At 44.4% G+C, this 19,919-nt stretch overlaps 1 protein-coding gene across 2 annotated transcripts in view; it reads right to left on the bottom strand.

The window, feature by feature from the left end:
- The window catches only part of RBKS (ribokinase), a 112,139-nt gene that overhangs the window by 20,544 nt on the left and 71,676 nt on the right, over positions 1-19,919 (bottom strand). For both annotated transcript variants that reach the window (XM_030557318.1, XM_030557319.1), the window contains one exon: positions 14,751-14,939. In XM_030557318.1, coding sequence (XP_030413178.1) covers positions 14,751-14,939 — 189 coding nt within the window. The remainder of the gene's footprint in view (positions 1-14,750; positions 14,940-19,919) is intronic.

The following is a 19,919-nucleotide window of genomic DNA, read 5'->3' on the forward strand; positions in this document are numbered from 1 at the left end:
GAGGCCATAATTTAGAGCAGATCCCAGGGCTATATAAATTACAGTGGCCTATTTCAGCCTTTTGAGCAGCCTACAATTGGGAGGGCACAAAGACACCTTTGCCCTCACCTTCCCCTGGGATGTACCCTCTGCAGTGCACCTTCTGGAGGCCCAGCACAGAATCTCAAATCAGCCCCTGATTTTATAAGCCGTGTCTAGACTTGAGGATTTTGATGTTACACCTCGCTGCTGTTGTGGGGGGACACCTCATGTTCACACACAAAAATGCTTGGATAGGTGCACAGGTGCTGCCAGCACTGCTACAGTTCCATTTGCTCAAAACAAGGCTCATTACCATTGTAACTAGACTAGGGAACTCTGGGAGAGAGAGTAATAGTGCTGCTGCCGGTGTTCCCAACACAGTCCCTATAAAGCCCCTGCAGCCCCTTCTGTGAACACTCTCTGTGCACTGCATAGCAATTCCTATACTATCACCTGATTTCTTGTTTTGAACTACTCCAATTGCTGTAATTTAATGCACATAACTTCTTTTGTTTTGGAAGGCACAATGCAAATGGATCCATCTTCCCAAACCGGTCTGGTCCTCACAACCATGGAAGGGTCATCCCTCATATACACGCTTTATTTTTCTATTTATAAAAATGCATTGGATCGTATAATGAAAAATACATATAGTTCACATTTTAAATATAATTTGGTGCAGCACCTCGCCACCTGTGGATTACTGTTCCCACCACGCCCTGCTTTGGGGATCTGTGGGATGGGTGCCCACAGTACACTGGTACTGGAATGGTTGGAGAGAATGCTGTGTATAGACACAGCACAGTTGGGCACCTGGAACAGGAAGGCTGGTGTGGGCGCACTGCTCTGTTGGCCCATTACAATAGTTCATTTGAACCATTCTAAGTTGCAATGGTGCCATTCTCTAACATATAGTCTTGTCTATGAGGTAGATCTTACGATAGCCTGAACAATGTGATGGTGAAATCTTTGCACCATTCCTCATACAACCCTATTTGCCTTTGAGCGGAAGCATGGTCCAATACTTGGGGCTCTAGCTTGGGACTTAAAAGCCCTAGGTTCAAACTCCTGCTCTGTCACAGACTTTCTGGGCAACCTGGGGCAAGTGGCACTCTCTCTGTGCCTTAGTTCCCCATCTGTAAAATGGGGATAATAGTACTGCCCTTCCTATCTACCTCACAGGGAGGTTTTGAGAACAGATGTTTTACAAATCATGAAGTGCTCAGTTATTACAGTGATGGAGGCCAAGAAAATACCTAAAATAAAGCCGTGAGACGATCAGACAAGGGACAGGAAGGAGAACATACTCCAATATTTGGAACTTCTGGGCAAGAGAGGCAGCTAATTCCCTGCACACTAAACATATCTGAAACAGAAAGTGATGTTTTAGCTACGGGGCATTAGAGGGGAGAGAAGTCTCAATATTGGTTTTAACACTGTTTTCCGTTCTACAGCTTTATTAAGCATCCCTGTGAATTTAGTGCCGTGTATTGCAAATGCAAGCACTGCTTAGAGCCCACTCTCTCTCATCTGTATCTGTTAAATTATGCATTTCCATCTGGAAGGAGACTATATAGGGCTGTAGGCTCTCGTCCACTTCTTCAAGTAAGGAATGGAGAGGGATTTAATTAGATTGGTGGGTGGTTGAGAATAAGACTAGAGCAAGGCCTGCGTGGTCTTCAACTGGAAAACAAAGCTGCAAGTTGTATTGTACAAGCCTGCTTCTATTTGGTCATTTTGTTTACTTTGTTCATGTGCATTGCTTAAAATCCAGTTATCAGTCAGATAAAAAACTCTCCTTATAGGACAGTACGTCTCGCGACTGGTACTAGGGACTGAGATCCAGTACTCCTGGCTTTATTTCTGCTGTGCTACAAACACTGTCTCTCTTTGTGACTTTGGCCAAAGCCTATTTGGCCCAATTTTCAAAGATGATCAGCACCTTCGAAAGGCTGGTCACATTACATGTTGTGCCTCATTTTTCCTCTCTGTAAAAAGGGGATTATAAATCTTTCCAATCTGAGAGATTTAAGTACTTCGCAAAGTTCCTGGAAATTCCTAGTACTCAGAAAAGTGCAGGATACTATCATTCCTCCCTCTCCTGCTCCTCTGGCTCCTGATCCAGAGGGATGCAGTGTATTCCTAACTTGTGTTGAATTCAGTCTCTGAAGTTCTTAATGATCCTCTGCATATGCTGATGTGTATTTAAAGAGTCTGAATCAGGAGCAGAAGCTAAGATGAGCAAATAGATTTTCATTTACACTTAACTGTGAGTCAAGTCACATGCAGTGCTTTCAGTCATGTGCCCTTTCACAGTTAAACTGAACTTCAGAAAATAACGGGTGCATCTTTAAATAGATTTACAATGCAGATTGCTGATTAGAGTTTCTTGCAGATTCATTTATTCCTTATAGTTTCTCTGTTCCAAAAGTCAATGGATTCCATATTAGTAAGAGGGGAAAAGCAGAAGACTAAATAGAAAGTGGGCTATGACTGTAAATAAATTTATTCACTAACTTATTTTGGATGCATGTCAAATAAAAGAAGCTATTATACACCATTAGCTTGTGGGTCATTAATGGGAGCTCTGTACATAATTTTCGTGTGTGTGTGTGTGTGTGTGTGTGTGTGTGTGTGTGTGTGTGTGTGTGTGTGTGTGTGTGTGTGTGTGTGTGTGTGTGTGTGTGTGTGTGTGTGTGTGTGTGTGTGTGTGTGTGTGAATAAGCCCTACTGATGGCCAAGCTGTTTGCCTGATAGTTACCGGACTTTTTAAACAGGCCCTCTCTTTTGTGCGCTTTCCCATCTCATGCTACAGCTATGGGTGGGAAAAGGTTAACCACACAACAACATTTTTCTCCTCTTAACAAGTTACAGAAGTTTCCATCAAACACATTGTCTGCCAAATATTTCATTTACTAGCAGCTGCATTTGTATTTTGTTGAGAGGTAGTTGAAACAAAGTCACTGTTCTTTGTGCAAACTGAATGTTAAATAATGTACAGCTATGGGAGATTATTAAATAGCGAAGACATCTGACAATATTAGAGCCAACCACAAGTTCCACTTCTGCTGATCCACAGAATTTTGAGTAACTAATCATTGCATGGAGTGTTGTATTTATATCTCCTTGAGCCACAGCCGTTAGGCCATAAAGTCAGAAGACAAAGAATTGCTGTTATTAAAAGGTTGCTCTCCGGTATATTTATATGCTACAGCTTTATTTCAGTGTCCACTTCACTTTTCTGGTTTGGCCATTCTCCAGACCAGCAGATAAGTCTAAATCAGAGAATCTGAGTGTAAACAAAGTTGCTATATACAAGACTTCTCAGCTTCTAAGAGGAAAAAGCTCAGAATCTCCATAAGGCCACAGGAGTAGAAGAATGGTCTTGAAGTCAAGGGACAACTCTAGCAGTAAGGATTCCTAGCTTCTGTTCTCGCCTTTGCCATAGACTTCCTGTATTTAATACACATACATTAATATCTCCATTTTACAGATGGTGAAAATGGAACTCAAGAGATATTATGTTACTCATCCAAGTTTATACAGCAAGTCTGTGGCAGATCCAGGACTCCTTACTCAGTCCTCTGGCATAATCACTAGACCACACTACCTTCAATAGACAACAATTATACTACAGACAACTGTAATCATGGGTATTGCAGCCTATCTAATAGGGCAGAACCATCTAAAGCCTTTTTTTAAATAGAAAAAAACAGTGCATGATAACTTCAAAGTTCAGGACAAAGTCACACTTAATATGCTTTCTATTTCTTTAAATGCAGTCTCTTTACCTCATTTCAATAGGGCAAACAAGGGCAAGATTTAATTCATTGTACCCAAAAACTAGAAGAAAAACTAATATGACTGGAACATAAAACGTCTGGTGAAAAATTCACATTGCAACAATGAGCTTTCCCTTTGCATCTTGTTATAAAAAAAACAAACATTTATGGCAAGGAAATTCAGAATGATGACAAACAGCATCCGTAATCTTTCCTAGATAACGATGGAATCTCAGAGCAAGGGTGACTATACAGGATACATTATATATGTATTGCAAGTAGTAAGCATACCTGAGTAGGGAAAAATTGGTATTTTATCCTAGCTTGTAAGCGAATTCCCTGTTTATGAGCATATGTCACCTCAACTTGTGATCTCCACAGCTCTTATTTCAAAACGGGGTTGAGTTTGGTCAGTACTTGGAAGGGACATGTGAGATCTCTATGGAAAGCCTTGGTAGTGCAGGAAGTGGTACTAGAAATTCAGTAGCTGCACTCAAAGGGCACTGTGGTGCTAGAGATGCTGTGTTTTGCATGACATAAAAAAGACACCTTTGACTTCTTGTGATTATGGGCTGTGATAGACCCAGGCCAGTTGGGTACAGCAGAATAGCAGAAGGCAGATATACCGGTTAACAGTTTTCTGTTCCCTGACTGACCAGAGCAGGGGCTGCTCAAGGCCAGTGAGAACACCTGACTCTGATTAACCTGCAAAGAGTCAGGTGAGGCCATTCAGTTAATGTGACCACCTGACTCTAATTAAGGCCCTGCTGATACTATAAAAAGGGCTCACTCCAGTCAGATAGGGGAGAGGAAGTGTGGCTGAAGGGCTGGTGAATGAAGACATCCTCAAACCATTGTTAAGGGAGCCCTGAGGTAAGGGTGAAGAAGGGAGACGCAGGTGAGCTGTGGGGAAGTGGCCCAGGGAAATGTAGCAACTCTGGCAGTGAAAGGTTGGCTGCCATCAACTGCTACCATTAGGGTCCCTGGGCCGGAACCTGGAGTAGAGGGCAGGCCTGAGTTCCCCGCAACCCACCACTACAGGAACATCTCCTGGGAGGGGAAGTCAGGGCCCTGTCAGGACAGGAGGCTGAACAGAGACTGTGAGAGTTCACTCACCAACCTCCTTGCAGACCTATGATGAAAAGGGCTTAGTAGACTGTAACTCTGTCCCTAGAGAGAGAAGGACTACGTGGAGGGTCACAGTGAGCCACTGAGGCTAGCACACACCACCTAGAAGCGCAGGACCCACGGGAGCAAGGTCAGAGCTCTGCCACAGGGCACATTTATGAAAAATGGCTATAAGTTTGCCAGTAAATACTGTGCGTGCACAAATCCACCCCATCTGTAAGCACACACAGTATTTGGATGTGTAAGTCAGGGACACAGACATCTAATTACCTGATTCTAGGTGCCTGAATGTGGAGTTCTGTGCACAGAAAATTGCAAAGTGCAAATTTAGAAGTCAAACGAAGCTTACTAAAAATGCAGCCCTAAAAGATACCGTGATGCTTTTCACAAAGAGGAAGGGTGGTAGTCCCAGTTCTGGCCATATTCCAGCTTGGATAATTTTATCCTCCTGACCTATATACCTTGGCGATCTCAACGGAATATAATGAGGTGATGCAAATGGTTCTGTAAATTACACTTTACCGGATGGGCATCAAAGAGGAAAGGGGCAGGATTACTGTGGAGGATAATAAAAGGAAGGTTTAAAAAGATAAAGTGATGGGGAGAGTGGGAGATTTTTTTGTTGCTGTTGCTATACACTAGCAGATGCCAAACACTCTCCAGTGCTGATGAAGTTCTGGCCCACTTGTGCCACACTAACCTTCTAGCTTGGATGACTTTTTATGTTCCTAACACCAGGACTGGCAGTGGCTATCATCACAACCATGGTCAGTCTAGCTTTCAGAAAATAAGTTATATTGCTGCTCAGCATAATGATACATTCCATTTACATCACTTCTAGATTTGGTCTGATACTTATCAGTTCTTCTTCGAGTGATTGCTCATATCCATTCCAGTTAGGTGTGTGCGCCGCACGTGCACATTCGTCGGAAAACTTTTACCCTAGCAACTCAGTGGGCCGGCAGGTCGCCCCCTAGAGTGGCGCCATCATGGCGCTCGATATATACCCCTGCCGGCCCACCCGCTCCTCAGTTCCTTCTTACCGCCCGTGTCGGTCGTTGGAACAGTGGAGCGCGGCATAGCTGACCTCCACTTCCCTAGCTACTCGTAGTTCTCGTGTATATAGTTATGCAGTTATAATCCTTTTATATATATATTTGTATAGTTATACGTTTTTTCTTTGCTAAAATAGTTAGTTTAATAATAGTTAGCGGGGTTCAGGAAGTAGCCCCTTCCCCGCACCCGGTGCCAGAGCCCATGCCCAGCTCACCGGGTTTTAAAATGGGCTCGGCCTGCCAGAAGCCGATGCCGACGGGAGATCCACATGACTCCTGTTTGAAGTGCCTCAGGGAATCACACTTGACAGCTAAGTGTCCCATTTGCAAGGCTTTTAAGCCGAGAACAAAAAGGAGCGGGACTTTCACTTACCCCTCCACCTTTGGCACCGAGCGATGATCAAGCGGCTGGCAGAAGCGCCTCCTCGGCACCGGACCCCGCCGGTACTGCCAAGGCCTTTCGGCACCGGCCGTCGCCGGCATCGAAGTCGACTTGGCACCGCTCCCTCCCTCCGAGGTCGAGAAAGCCTACAATTCCTGCTGGTGCCTGACGGCTCCCCAGCACGCGCCGTGGTTGAGCCCCCTGCTCCTGCTGCTTCCGTACCACCTGCATCGCAGCCAGAGAGCTCGTCTAAGTCGGATCGCCCGGCACTGACACCTGCAGAGGCACCGATGACGTCGGCACCGTCGATCCCGGTCCCACAAGGGCCGTCGAATCTGGTGCCTGATGGCTCTCCGGCACGCGCCATGGTTGAGCTTACTGCTCCTGCTGCTTCCGTGCCAACGGCACCGCAGCCAGAGAGCTCGTCTAAGTTGGATCACCCGGCACCGAACACCTACCGAGGCTCTGACGACCTCGGTACCGTCGGTCCCGGTCCCTCGAGGGCCGTGGAATCCGGTGCCTGACAGCTCCCCAGTATGCAATGTGGTTGAGCCTGCTGTTCCCTCCACGCCGATGACATTACCAGCGGCGAGGGATCTCATTGCCATGACAGAGTCGATGCTGCCTGACCCCGGCACCGCCGGTGTGGGTAATACAGTCTCTTGCCAAGCCTCCCTTCATATGACCGTCCTCTGTCGGCACAGCAGAGCGGCACCGTTCATGATCAAGGTCCCGCAGACGCTCCAGGTCCCGTCGGCACACCCGACACCACTTGCAGTCCCGGTGCTGTTTTCCTCCTCGGTACTGGTCGCACTCGCCGCACCGGTCAGTATCCCATTCGCCGACCCGTTACTATCGGCACCGTTCCGACTCCCAGCACCGCGACAGGTACCGTGACTCCCGTAGCCTCTCCCGACCTCGAGCCTCAAGATCTCGGTCGACCTCCCGGCACCGTTCTGGTTGCAGGTCTGGATCTCGTTTCAGGTACCGGTACGCCTCCCGGTACCGGTCCCCGGTGCCGAGTTGGGCAAGGTCCGATAGAGTCAGAGACTCTGCCCATGCCTTTTTTAGTACCTCCATGGTCATCCAGACATGCATCCGTGTCATCCCACGTGCGCAGATCTTATGCTCAGGACCACGATTCTGATACGCCCTCCGACAACCTGAGGTGGAGGAGGTCCCGGAGGTAGAGGACCTGGTATGGTGCCCTCTAAGGGGTACAACTACTCGTCTGTCAGCTCTCCTCTCTGCTCACTAGTCATTCAGTCCGTTAAGGAGCGGGAATGGCATGGCCAGCAGGCGCCAGCCCCGAAATCGAAGGAGGCTCGGTGAATGAACCTACTTGGCCGCCAGGTGTGCTCTGCAGAGGCCCTGCAGCTCTGGGTGGCAAAGCAACAAGCCTTGCTTAGCTGCTATAATTATAGCACCTGGGTGACGGTAGCTTAGTTTATGGAGTTTCTCCCTCAAAACTCCTGCCAAGAGTTCGCTGCTGTCTTGGAGGATGGGGAAAAAGGTACCCAGAGCGTCCCTCCAGGCCTCGTTGGATGCAGCAGACTCAGCAGCCAGGACTCTGGCCTTGGGTGTTGCCATGAGGTGCATCTCATGGCTTCAGGTTTCAAACCTCCGGCCGGAGCTGCAGTATGCCATTCAGGACTTACCCTTTGTTGGTAAAGGCCTCTTTGCGGCAAAGACAGCCCCAGGCTGCGAAGCCTGATAGACAACAGGGTCCTAATGCGCTCTCTCAGCATGCATATGCCAGTGACCAAACGCAGGCCTTTCTGTCCCCAGCCGCCATACTCTGTGCCTAGCCAGAGACAGGATTTTGGCAAACGGCGAGGCCAAGGTGGTCGCAGACAAACATCAGGACCCCTAAAAAGCCAAGGTCAAGGTCCCTCGCAATTATCACTGGGACCAAAGACGAACCTTCCAAGGTGCGCCTGAGGGCGGTGTACCAGTCACAGGCCGGGATCCCAATCCCGCTTTCTCCTGGCATGGCCCCAGTTAATTTCAGATCGCTGGGTCCTGCGCACGGTGGAGCATGGGTACCACCTCTAATTTGTTCCAACCCTGTCCCCCTTCAGGGACCCCTCTCACGAGCAATTCCTCGTACAAGAGGTGCAGACGCCGACGGACGAAAGGGGCAATGGGTTTTACTCCTGTTATGCCCTAGTCCCCCACTCGAACGGAGGTCTCAGACCTTCCTAATCCTGCGCGGACTCAACCAGTTTAGGATAAGGTTGAAGTTCCGCATGGTATCCCTGGGAACCATTATCCCATCCTTGCCTTCTGGGGACTGCTATGCCGCCCTCGATATGAAGGATGCATACGTTCACATCGCCATCTTCCCTCCGCACAGGAGATACCTCCGCTTTCTAGCCAACCGTCAGTACTTCTGGTTTACGGTCCTGCTGTTTGGCCTTTCTACAGCCCCACGGGTATTGTCCAAGTGTATGGCCATAGTCACCGCCTACCTTCGCTGATGTCAGATATGCGTTTTTCCATATCTGGACGATTCGCTTATCCGAGGAGACTCCGAGACACAAACCACTCAGCACATGGGCATCGTCACAGTCTTATTCACAGGTCTAGGCCTGATGATTACTATAGAGCAATCCACTCTGGTTCCCACGCAGAGGTTGGACTTCCTAGGCTATCCTGGTCTCCAACCTAGCCGGAGCCTGCTTACCACAGCCGCGGTTTTAGGCAATGGCAACAATCATCCGAGGTCTGCAGACTTTCCCAACGACCTCGGCTCGCACTTGTCTCAGTCTCCTGGGTCCATGGCTGCCCGCAAGTTTGTAACCAAACACGCCAAGCTCCGCCTCCGTCCTCTCCAAGTCCGGCTCACCTCGGCGTACCGCCTGGACAGGGAGTCAATGGTCATGGTAGTCACCGTTCCCTCGAGCACCTTAGGGTCCCTAGAGTGGTGGCTAACTCCCTCGCTGGTGTGGGCAGGGATGCGATTCCATCCGCCCCAGCCCTCACTGCCCCTGACGACGGACGCGTCATCTCTCTGCTCAAGTGCTCATGGTCACCTCCGAGCTTAAGGTCTTTGGTCTTCTCGGGAGCTGGCATTCCACATCAATGCCCCAAAAATGAGAGTAGTCTGTCTGGCGTGCCAGGGGTTCCAGCGGCAGCTGCGAGGCCATGGTATCTCAGTGTTTACAGCCAACACAACGGCCATGTGCTTCATAAATAACCAGGGAGGAACATGGTCCTCCCCCTTTTGTCAGGAGGCCATCCATCTCTGGCACTTTTGCATGGCCCACTCGATGGAGCTGGTGGTGTCCTTTCTCCCAGGCGTTCGGAACGCCTTGGCGCTTTGACTCAGCAGGTCTTTCCTGTCTTACGAGTGGTCACTCTGCCCCATGTGAGGCGTTTGGTTTTCCAGAAGTGGAGATTTTTCCTCACATAGACCTGTTCGCTCACCGCGAGAGCAGAAAATGCCAGATGTTCTGCTCCTTCCAAGGTCTCTCCTCGGGATTGATCTTGGACGCATTCCTGATGCCGTGGAAAGGCCAACTCCTTTATGCCTTTCCACTGATTCATTAGGTCCTGCTCAAACTTTGCAGGGGCAGAGCGCGCATCATCATGATCACTCCAGCGTGGTCCAGGCAGCACTGATACACCACGTTGCTCGACCTGTCAATAACCAACCCAATTACCCTGCCACCCCATCCAGACCTCATCACTCAGGGCCACGGCAGGCTTCGTCACCCGGATCTGCAGCCTCTTCGCCTCATGGTGTGGCTGCTGCGTAACTGAGCCGGGGTGGCAGAAAGCCTTCCACCTGGTCAACATACCTGGCCGAGTGGAAGCGTTTCTTCTATAGGTGCGATACGCTCGATCTTGCTTCTACTGAGGTCTCGATCCCCTCTATTTGGCCTACCTCTGGCCTTCAGCGGCAGGACCTGGCGGTGTCATCGCTGAGGGTACACTTGGCAGCCATCTCTACCTTCCAGCCAGGCTAAGGTGGACGTTCCGTGTTCTCACACTCTATGGGTTCAAGGTCCCTCAAGGGCTTGGAGCGCTTGCACCCTCAGGTACACCGCCCAGCCCCAACCTGGGACCTCAACCTAGTTTTAACTAGACTTATGTCTCCCCCATTCGAGCCGTTCGCGACCGGCCCTCTGCTATACCTGTCTTGGACGACAACTTTCCTCGTAGCTGTTACATCAGCCAGACGAGTCTCCAAGCTTAGAGCTCTTATGGTGGTTCCGCCGTACACTAGGTTTCACAAAGACAAGGTGCAGTTACGACCACACCCGGCTTTCCTCCCTAAGGTGGTTTCAGCCTTTCATGTTACCCACAGCTCAACGCAATGTGCGCAACAATTGCACTCCCTGGACGTCTGTAGAGCGCTCGCATTTATATTGCGCTGACAGAACCATTTCGTAAGGTGCCCCAGCTCTGTCACGGTAGCAGACCAAAGGGAAGGCTTGCTTGTTTTCCTCTCAGAGAATCTCATCTTGGGTGATGGCGTACATCCACACTTGTTATGATTTGGTCATATTTCCCCAAGCCACATCACCGTGCATTCTACCAGGTCTCAGGCTTCATCTGCCACCTTGCTGGCTCGTGTACCTACCCACGAGATCTGTCGTGCAGCTCCAATGGTCCTCGGTCCATACCTTTGCTTCGCAGTATGCCCTGGTTCAACAGTCAAGAGATGCTGTAGCCTCTGGCTCAGCAGTTTTCATTCTGCCACATTTCACTCCGACCCCACCGCCTACGTAAGGTTTGGGATTCACCTAACTGAATGGATATGAGCAATCACTCGAAGAAGAAAAGACGGTTACTCACCTTTGTAACTGTTGTTCTTCGAGATGTGTTGCTCATATCCATTCCACACCCGCCCTCCTTCCCCACTGTCGGAGTAACCGGCAAGAAGGAACTGAGGAGCGGGTGGGCCAGCAACGGTATATATCGAGCGCCATGACGGCGCCACTCTAGGGGGCGACCTGCCGGCCCACTGGAGTTGCTAGGGTAAAAGTTTTCCGACAAATGTGCACGCGCGGCACACATACCTAACTTGAATGGATATGAGCAACACATCTCGAAGAACAACAGTTACAAAGGTGAGTAACCATCTTTTCTTGTTCTACACAGTTACATAGTGCTACTGTGTACTGTTGCATCCCACCTCAGATGGGCTGCATTTCAGTAGTTGGCAGTATGAGACATAAGGTACATATACACACACAATATATATTATGTGTTATCTATTTCTATGTAAAGGTTTGTACAATTTTAGTAACTCTTACGAAGTGTTCTGGTGCCCATCTGAATAAAAATGCTATATACATGGAAGATCATTATCTTTTAAAGCTATTTCAATATAGTGCTGTGCATTTAAAGTAAGGTGAAAAATAGCTTCCTCCAAAAATAGAGAAGGAGAATCCATAGATGTTGTTTTAAATAGACATAACTGATCCTCTGGCGCATGTTATGTTATCCCATAAATTAATCTCACTTGAGAACACCTCAACTAAAATCCCTTAGCATGTGTGCTCAGTAGTCAATATTAAATGGCTTGGCTATATATTTTTTTATTTTATTTTCAAAACACAAAAACTGGATATTACTTTTGGATGGTCACCTAATACTGTGTTCCTGAAATTCAGCTATATACAAGGTTAGCAAGAACAAGTAAACTGAAAAGAGAGCCAATTCATTCCAATAGAGATTTGTTACAGTATGTCACGGTAGCCGGAGAAACAGACATTTGGGTCTTACAACACCCAGTCTTGCAAAACTTCCTTCTAAATCACTCTTGGTGCACTAGATCTATTATACTGTCTATGGAGAGATCTGCTAGCAGTCATGGGATGTATCCGACATGTTAGTAAAGCTCTCACTAAGGTAATTAGGGACAAAGAAATTCCACAGAGTTATTTTTTTCTTTAAAAAGTGTGGGTGGAAAATGTTGGATTGTCAGGCCTGAAGGCTGATACCTATTTATCCACCCTGCTGGTATGGCAGTGGTGCAAGCTTTTCCCATTGTTCTGCAGATAGGCTTCAATCCTGACCTAGAGGGACCATTTTTTGGACTGAGAGGAGAACTCAGATTCTATGGTCTGCTTGGTCCTTAGCGTGTCTGAGATTTGCTAAAGGGGTGGGGAGACCTGTCCATACCACTGGGAGGACTCTGTTAAGTTCCGCACACGTTTTGTCTGGGTCTACACAAAGATTGGCAAAAATTTTCACCATTGCTACCACTGGTGGTGCTGAACTGGTGGCAGTAATGATGGCAATGTTACTGTAGATACAGCTCCAGACAGCTGCCCACACTTCCAGGTCACAGCAGGCTTAGAGGACCTGGTTTGGTACCAGTGTTGCCAATTCTCATGATTATATCAGGAATCTTGCAATATTTGGTGAGCTGCTTAAAGCCCCATTTGCTGGAATCAAGAGAGTGCGTTAGCATGTCAGCTTTCATTTAATTTCTTTTCTAGCTGCAGAGTAAAACTTGCAAATATGTGACTTAAGTGCACCCTACTAAAGATTCAGAAACCAAAAAGCAAATAAAAAGAAACCAACAGGTGGTTTTTTTTTCCCCCAAAATCTCATGATTTTAAGCTTATGTCATTATTTTTGAACACTCAGGGTTGGCAGTATTGTGGCACTTAAAACACCGGGCCAACAACACTTTGTCTGCATTAGAGGTTCCACAGTTAATATAGTCAAGTAATGATGTTCTTAACTGCCAAGCAAGATAAAAGGCACGTCTCAGCCACAGTATGTGGTTTAAGTATTGCTATATTATCCCACTAGCAGCAAATCACTTTAGATATCAAACATTAGCTGCTCTGGCAGTAATTTTGGGCTTCTTTTGAAAAGGGAATTTACACATTTCTTCTTCACTTTTGTGTGCAGTGTTGTGAAAAGACACTATTACAACAGCATCTGGGGCACAGAAAAGTTAAATGATTTGCCCAAAATCATACAGAAACTCAATGGCACAGTCAAGAATAGAACATCAGTCTCTTAATTCCTGGTCTATGGCTTATTTGCAACACAATAAGAATAATGATTTGAGTCATCATAAAAACCTCAGGATATTCCAATCATTAGTGTTGGCTTCAGGTGACTTCTTAGCCAGGAGAAGAGGGAGAAGAATCTGACATACAATAGAATCTGCTTATAGTTAATTTTAATATAATGCAACTTAATGATGAAGTATAAAGTCCCATATTGTATGAATAAATCACAATGCAACTCTAGTCATAATGATCCTCTGCTTCGAGTGAAGTAGATTTTATTGCCAGCTCTGCCACTGGCCTGCTGAATGACCCTGGCTAAGTCACTTCACCGCTCCATGCCTCAGTTTCCCCATCTAAAATGGGGATAATGATATTTACCTCCTTTGTAAAGCACTTTGAAATCTACTGATAAAACCACTAGATAAAAACTAGATATTATTACTAATACCGTTCAGATGTGAGGCACCAGATGGTCAAATCTCCAAATGTTTCTATGATGGATTATTGTGGCAGAACATATGTAATAGTATTCTATTACATCCATCAGTTAAACATATAGTTAGTACATACTGTGAGGCAAATTCCGCTCTCCGTAACGTCAATAGATATAGTTTGGATTTATATCAGATGTAACTGAGCACAAAATGTCCTAGTATACACAATGTGGCAATATAATTTTGCTATGAGAACTTTAACTGTTGCTTTTCATTTGTGGTTCAATTAGCAGCCCTAATGTTCTGTTAAGATAGGGCATTCTACATTTCATTTTGAGTAGGAAGGGGGGGAAATACCTTAAATTATAAAGAATACCTGGTCACTGACCTTTTAATCCTTACCTATCATAAAATGATTGGTCACAACATATTATTTGTGCCTTTTCACTGTGCCCTATGGAAGTTGAGCACCTGATGCAACTTATGCTGGACTAACTAAGGGACTTTGTGGGAGCAGTTGAGACTTGTGCAGGAAGAGACCCTCATGCATTTCTTGAATGACGGAATGCCAGGATCTCTCCTTTCTCCCCATTGCACTAACTGCAGGGTCATTTCAGCTCTGGAGATGATTAATTAGATGACTGTGCAAAGGTGACAACTATAGGGCTGCTGATGCTACGGGCTTCATCCGTAATGGAGAGAGCAAGAGAGAAATGTACCAACTCCAGCGACAAAGGAAAATGAAGATATCATCAGTGCATACAATAACTTTAGCATATCTACAGCACAGCCTATAAAACTTGAGTGAACTGGCATTTGATATATAACAGGCTGGAAGCAACGTATCAGTTTCACATAATAAATTAGCCTTTGTGCTAGTGCCCAGGGATTTGGTTGATGACTCACTGCTATGCTTTAGTGCTTAGTCTTTTCCAAGGCAAGACAGTTAAACCACAAAAACATACCGTAGTGTCCACAGCCCTGACCTTCCCAGCAGGAACATGCTTTGGAATAGGCTCATCCACTGATATCATCACACAGCCTTCTGCTCCCAGAGTAACAATTACTAGTTTGCAGCCTCTTTCTAATAGCACGAGTCCCACCTTCCCAGCATCTTCAGGGCTGCCCACTGGGATGCCTGTTAAAATTTCTGCCTGGAAAATAATCCAAACAAATCAAAATCAGAACCAGAGAGCACTAATTTATCAGAAAATGGTTGAACTTTAAAATAACATTTAATTTTTTTTAAATTTAGCTAGGTGAACCAAATATTTTCTTTCCTAACAATATTCAGAGTTGTGTTTACTGAGGGATTTTTTCAAATAACTGACTGGGTCGAATTACTGAACCTGCGGTGAATTTGTCCTGTTATGTGTATGTCGGTGGCTTATGACAATGGTATGTGCATTTCAGTGTAATCACACATGTAATACAGACAGACACACACAGGTTTGGATGAAAACTCTTTGGTGTAGAGTTGATATAAAATTGAACTATAAACACACACATACACACACAATCAAACAAGTAATGTTTTCATTGGAGGACCATCTTGAAATCATTTTCCTCACTCCCATGCAATGCACTGAAACACTCTCAAGCTTTGATTCATATTGGTGTGTGTCTTCTACAATTTAATGTCCCTTCATGCATGCTATATTACATTATCCTCCTTCAAATCCCTCCATAACTCACTTCTGTTGTAATACCCAGCTGACCATGGCTGGGCACGCGGTGATCTGTGGCTATTGCTTTCCATAAGTAACTTGTTTGTTAACTCCTGCTCGTCACTGTTAACTCCTTCCCCCATATGTTGGTTTCATCCATCTGTTGCATCATCTCATAAATCAAGACCATTTACTTTTTGAGGCAGGGACTGTGTAAGTCAGGGCTACCCAGCCCTTAGCATAATGGACTCTGATCCCTGATCAAGGCTATGAGTCATTACCAAAATACAGTAATAATAGACTTTGAAAACTTTAAAATTAGGATTAATACTAAGGCTGTGGAAGTAGGTCTGAGTGCAATCCAGCTCCCACTGAAGTCAATAGAACACTTCAGCCCTGTCTCTGTGTCTGTCCCTGTCGTTCCCTGGTTCCCTGTCTGCCCCAGAACTCCTGAGCAGGGTAGCCTGCCACCTAAGACCTCCCCCTCTGGCCTTAATAGGCCTATATACCCTGATATGTGGCCCCAGAGAGTTTACAATATAGTTAATGAGATTCTTAATGGGGTTTATTTTGTACATATGCTTAGGATCAAATCCTGCAGCCCTTACTCAGGCAAATCACCCAGTGATTTCAATAGGGGATTGGCTTTATGATATCTAGCAGGATTTGATTCTGTAGGTGTTTTCAGATAAGCACATTTTATAAGTGGGGATGGCAAGGTGTGGTAACAAATTTTCACAATTCAAAGTATTTTCTGGCCACACTTAGAAGCTATCCAATGGACAAGAATATAATAGGTTTTAGATTGAGGAAAAGGTTACTACACCTAGCATGGGCTCTGTTTGGTGGATTAATGTCAACACGCTGCTCAGGGCCCTCCAGAAATGGAGAATATTTAAGTAAATTAAACCCATACAATTTTTTAAAGCTAAAATTCAAATTATCTGCAAATAAGCTAATTAAAAATCAGCATAAAATGTCACATAGTACTTCACAAAACTTGGCAACTATGCCTCTTCTGTGACACTTGCAAGAAACTAGCCAGCCAATAATAGCTGAGTAGAGGGGAAAGTTAGGGATAGTGGATAATGTTTTTTTATTAAAGTATATTTATTTTTATTATATCAACATAGCCATTTGTATATTGCTTGTGTAGATTGTACGATCTTTGGAACAGGGACTATGTTTTCCTTTGTGTGCACAGTGCTTTGCACATTGTAGGTGTCACTGCAATACAAATAAGCACAATCATAACAACACCTGTACCAATACAACTGTGCCACTGTAAGCTTGTAGACATTGCCTAAGTGACTTTGGAATTTGCTCCACCACAAAGGCCAAATTTGTTAACTTTCCAGGCCTGCTATTTTCTCAGGCCTTTGGGAAAGGAGTGGGTTTGATTTGAGTAGGGAGACAGAAAGTTTGATTTGGGTTTAATTGGGCTGATTTTTATTCATTTTTGCTGTTGTTTGGCCAGTGAGGTAAGGATGGGAATTTCCTAAGACCATGAACAACATGAATACATTACTTCAGTTTATACGAATAATGGTTGTTTTACATTTTAAAAAGTGTCCAGAAAATCTTGAGGTTGGCTCTACAGAAATCAAAGCAAAGAGGAAATTGATGATGTCCCTTCTAAAGCAAAACTCTCATTCCCCGTTTAGGTTTTTATGTTGTGACCATCTTCTGGCACCCAAGTCAAGCAGACTTTTGCCTGAGTGTAAAAAGCAGGATTTGCTCCATTGTTTTGTGATTAGTATTTTTTTGGTTTAAACAGAAATTCTTCTGCTTCATCGATTAGGTTCATACAAAAAATATTTCTTAAAAGAGATTCTTAAGCAGAGAGTGTTGTTGCTACATATGTATGAATATAGCACTCCAGCTGCTTGTAACTCATCTCCAGCAGGATGGTGAAACTGGAAGACACTGGAACAAGCTAGGAGCCATTTTCCCACAGAAATGGCAGAAATCAGACTGATACTTTGTGCCAATAGTTAGAATTTTACAGTAAATGTCAACTGATGTTAAATATAAATCTGCTGTGCTGGGTTATAAATTTCCTCCCATCAATAAAATCTCATTAAAAAAAATATGTGCTACAATTGAAGGAAATAACTAATGGTTGTCTTAAAAAAACCCAACACTGTACAATAACAATACCAGACGCCCAAGATGGACTTTTTATAGCTTTTGATTGAACTTTACACAGCAGCATATAAAGGAGTCTACTTTTCTCTGATTAAATCTCCCAAAACTCTTACTGAGAGACAGACATATTATATAAGGGTAAGTCCCACAAAACTGTCAATTAAATAAGTTCAAACAAACATTTAGATCATGAAGCTACTATTTTATTCCAAATATGAGGGTTAACACAACAATAAGGCTGAAGAGCTGAGAACTCAAACATCAGGAAAATAGCAGAGTTAAGGTTGGGTGCTCAACCTAAACTCTGTTCCCTTGTTCTTATGCCTTAAAATATGGTCTTTATATTTGTTAAATAGTGCAATTTAGAATTCCATGAAAAGAATTAAAATTAAGGCTACATACAAGTTTTATGATAAACAAGCTTTATTTTACAGTATTTATTTTAATGTCAACAATATAAAGCACATTATGTATTTCTATCTAATTTAGCTTTCTACTATAGTGCTGAAATATATCACTTTAAAGAGAATACAAATATAACATCCATAGATAATAAGAATATCATTGTGATATTTGTGAATCTACTGCATCCATCATAAAAAAGTATATACAAGCTGCAACATAGATGCTAACTTGTAGAAAAAGATAATATAATCCGAGAAACAGTATGTGATCATGTTACGAAAGGCTATGTTCAACCTCCCTTTTCATTTTCTGTCTTTTGAGTGCTTAACTATGTAAACATAAGTTTATGTAATTGTCTGGCATTATATTAAAATATGGCATTATTTGACAAATATATAATTAAAGGCAGACTATATTTTAAGTCAAACAAGAAGAGGCAAAACTAAGGCGGACTGTTCACTTTTACATTTGTTTTTCTTGACACCCAAGTGCTTGGTACCTCAAACATAACGTTATATTAAATATAGTGTTTGGGGCATGGAATTGTCTTGATTTGATTTGTTTTGAAAGGGGAAGATAGATTTCAACTATTCAAATTGTGGAGCTTGTAATTTAATTGATCAGGAGCTATTTGGCTTGATGCCTCCATAAACCAGTCACGCTTAGCCAAGTCTTCCTAGTCATGCCAGATTTTAGGGTCTCTCTTACTCATCCAGAAATTTCCAGGGCCAGATCATGAGCTGGTGTAAATTGCTATAGTAAGAAGAAGTGTAAACTCTTCGGGGGAAGGGACCATCTTTTTGTTCTGTGTTTGTACAGCACCTAGCACAATGGCCTCCTGAGTCCATGACGGGGCTTCTGAGGTGCTGTTGCAATAAAATAATAATGGAACTGTGCTGGGTTACACCAGCCGAGGATATGATTGGCAGTTCTTAAGATTGTCCCAGTTCAAGATACATGTCAATTTTAAATATTCAGCGTTTGAAACCTGCTGAACCAATTCGTTTCAAACTTGACTTGAACCTTAAATTGTATTGAGAACTACATCACAGAGTTTCGATTGTGTGAATTCTTACAGATGAGTAATCCCACTGAAGTCACTGAGACTCTGCTCGTGAGTAAAGGATTGTAAAAGCAGGCAACAAGTCAAGTTAGTTATTTGTAGCTTTTAATTGTTTCAAATTACCAAATTTCTAATCAGAATAGATGGGGGGGAACTTCTCATGCTAGAATAATTCAAAAAAGGCTGACTTGCTTTAGCTAAAAGCCCTCTCCCTTCTGCACCCGCAACACTGTCCAAACACATATTTCATTTAAAGACTAAATATGGAAAAATGTCATTCCAAAAGTTATAAACAACTGATAAAGTGGGTTTAGAATGAGGTTGGAATTCAAACCTAATTATATTGTGAAATGCCCACACCCTCTATAAATAATGCAACAGTAATTTCCCAATATATTAACTCAGCAAATACCAGACCATGGAAAGCTCAAAAGGGTGTTAAGCATGTGGGACAGATTATTGCTTGATGTGTCTAGTATAATATCAGTTATCTATTGCTTAATAAAACTTCTACCTATTGAATAAATCTCTATATTATAAGAGCAGCAAAGAATCCTGTGGCACCTTATAGACTAACAGACGTTTTGGAGCATGAGCTTTCGTGGGTGAATACCCACTTCCTCAGAGGCATGTAATGGAAATATCCATGCATCTGAGGAAGTGGGTATTCACCCACGAAAGCTCATGCTCCAAAACGTCTGTTAGTCTATAAGGTGCCACAGGATTCTTTGCTGCTTTTACAGATCCAGACTAACACGGCTACCCTCTGATACTCTATATTATAAAGCACTATTTTGATTCCCAGTCAGTGACAGACATATTGCCATACTCTCAATATAATGCATCAGTGA

Source organism: Gopherus evgoodei, chromosome 3 (assembly GCF_007399415.2).
Source record: "Gopherus evgoodei ecotype Sinaloan lineage chromosome 3, rGopEvg1_v1.p, whole genome shotgun sequence".
In the NCBI taxonomy this organism is placed as follows: Eukaryota; Metazoa; Chordata; order Testudines; family Testudinidae; genus Gopherus; species Gopherus evgoodei.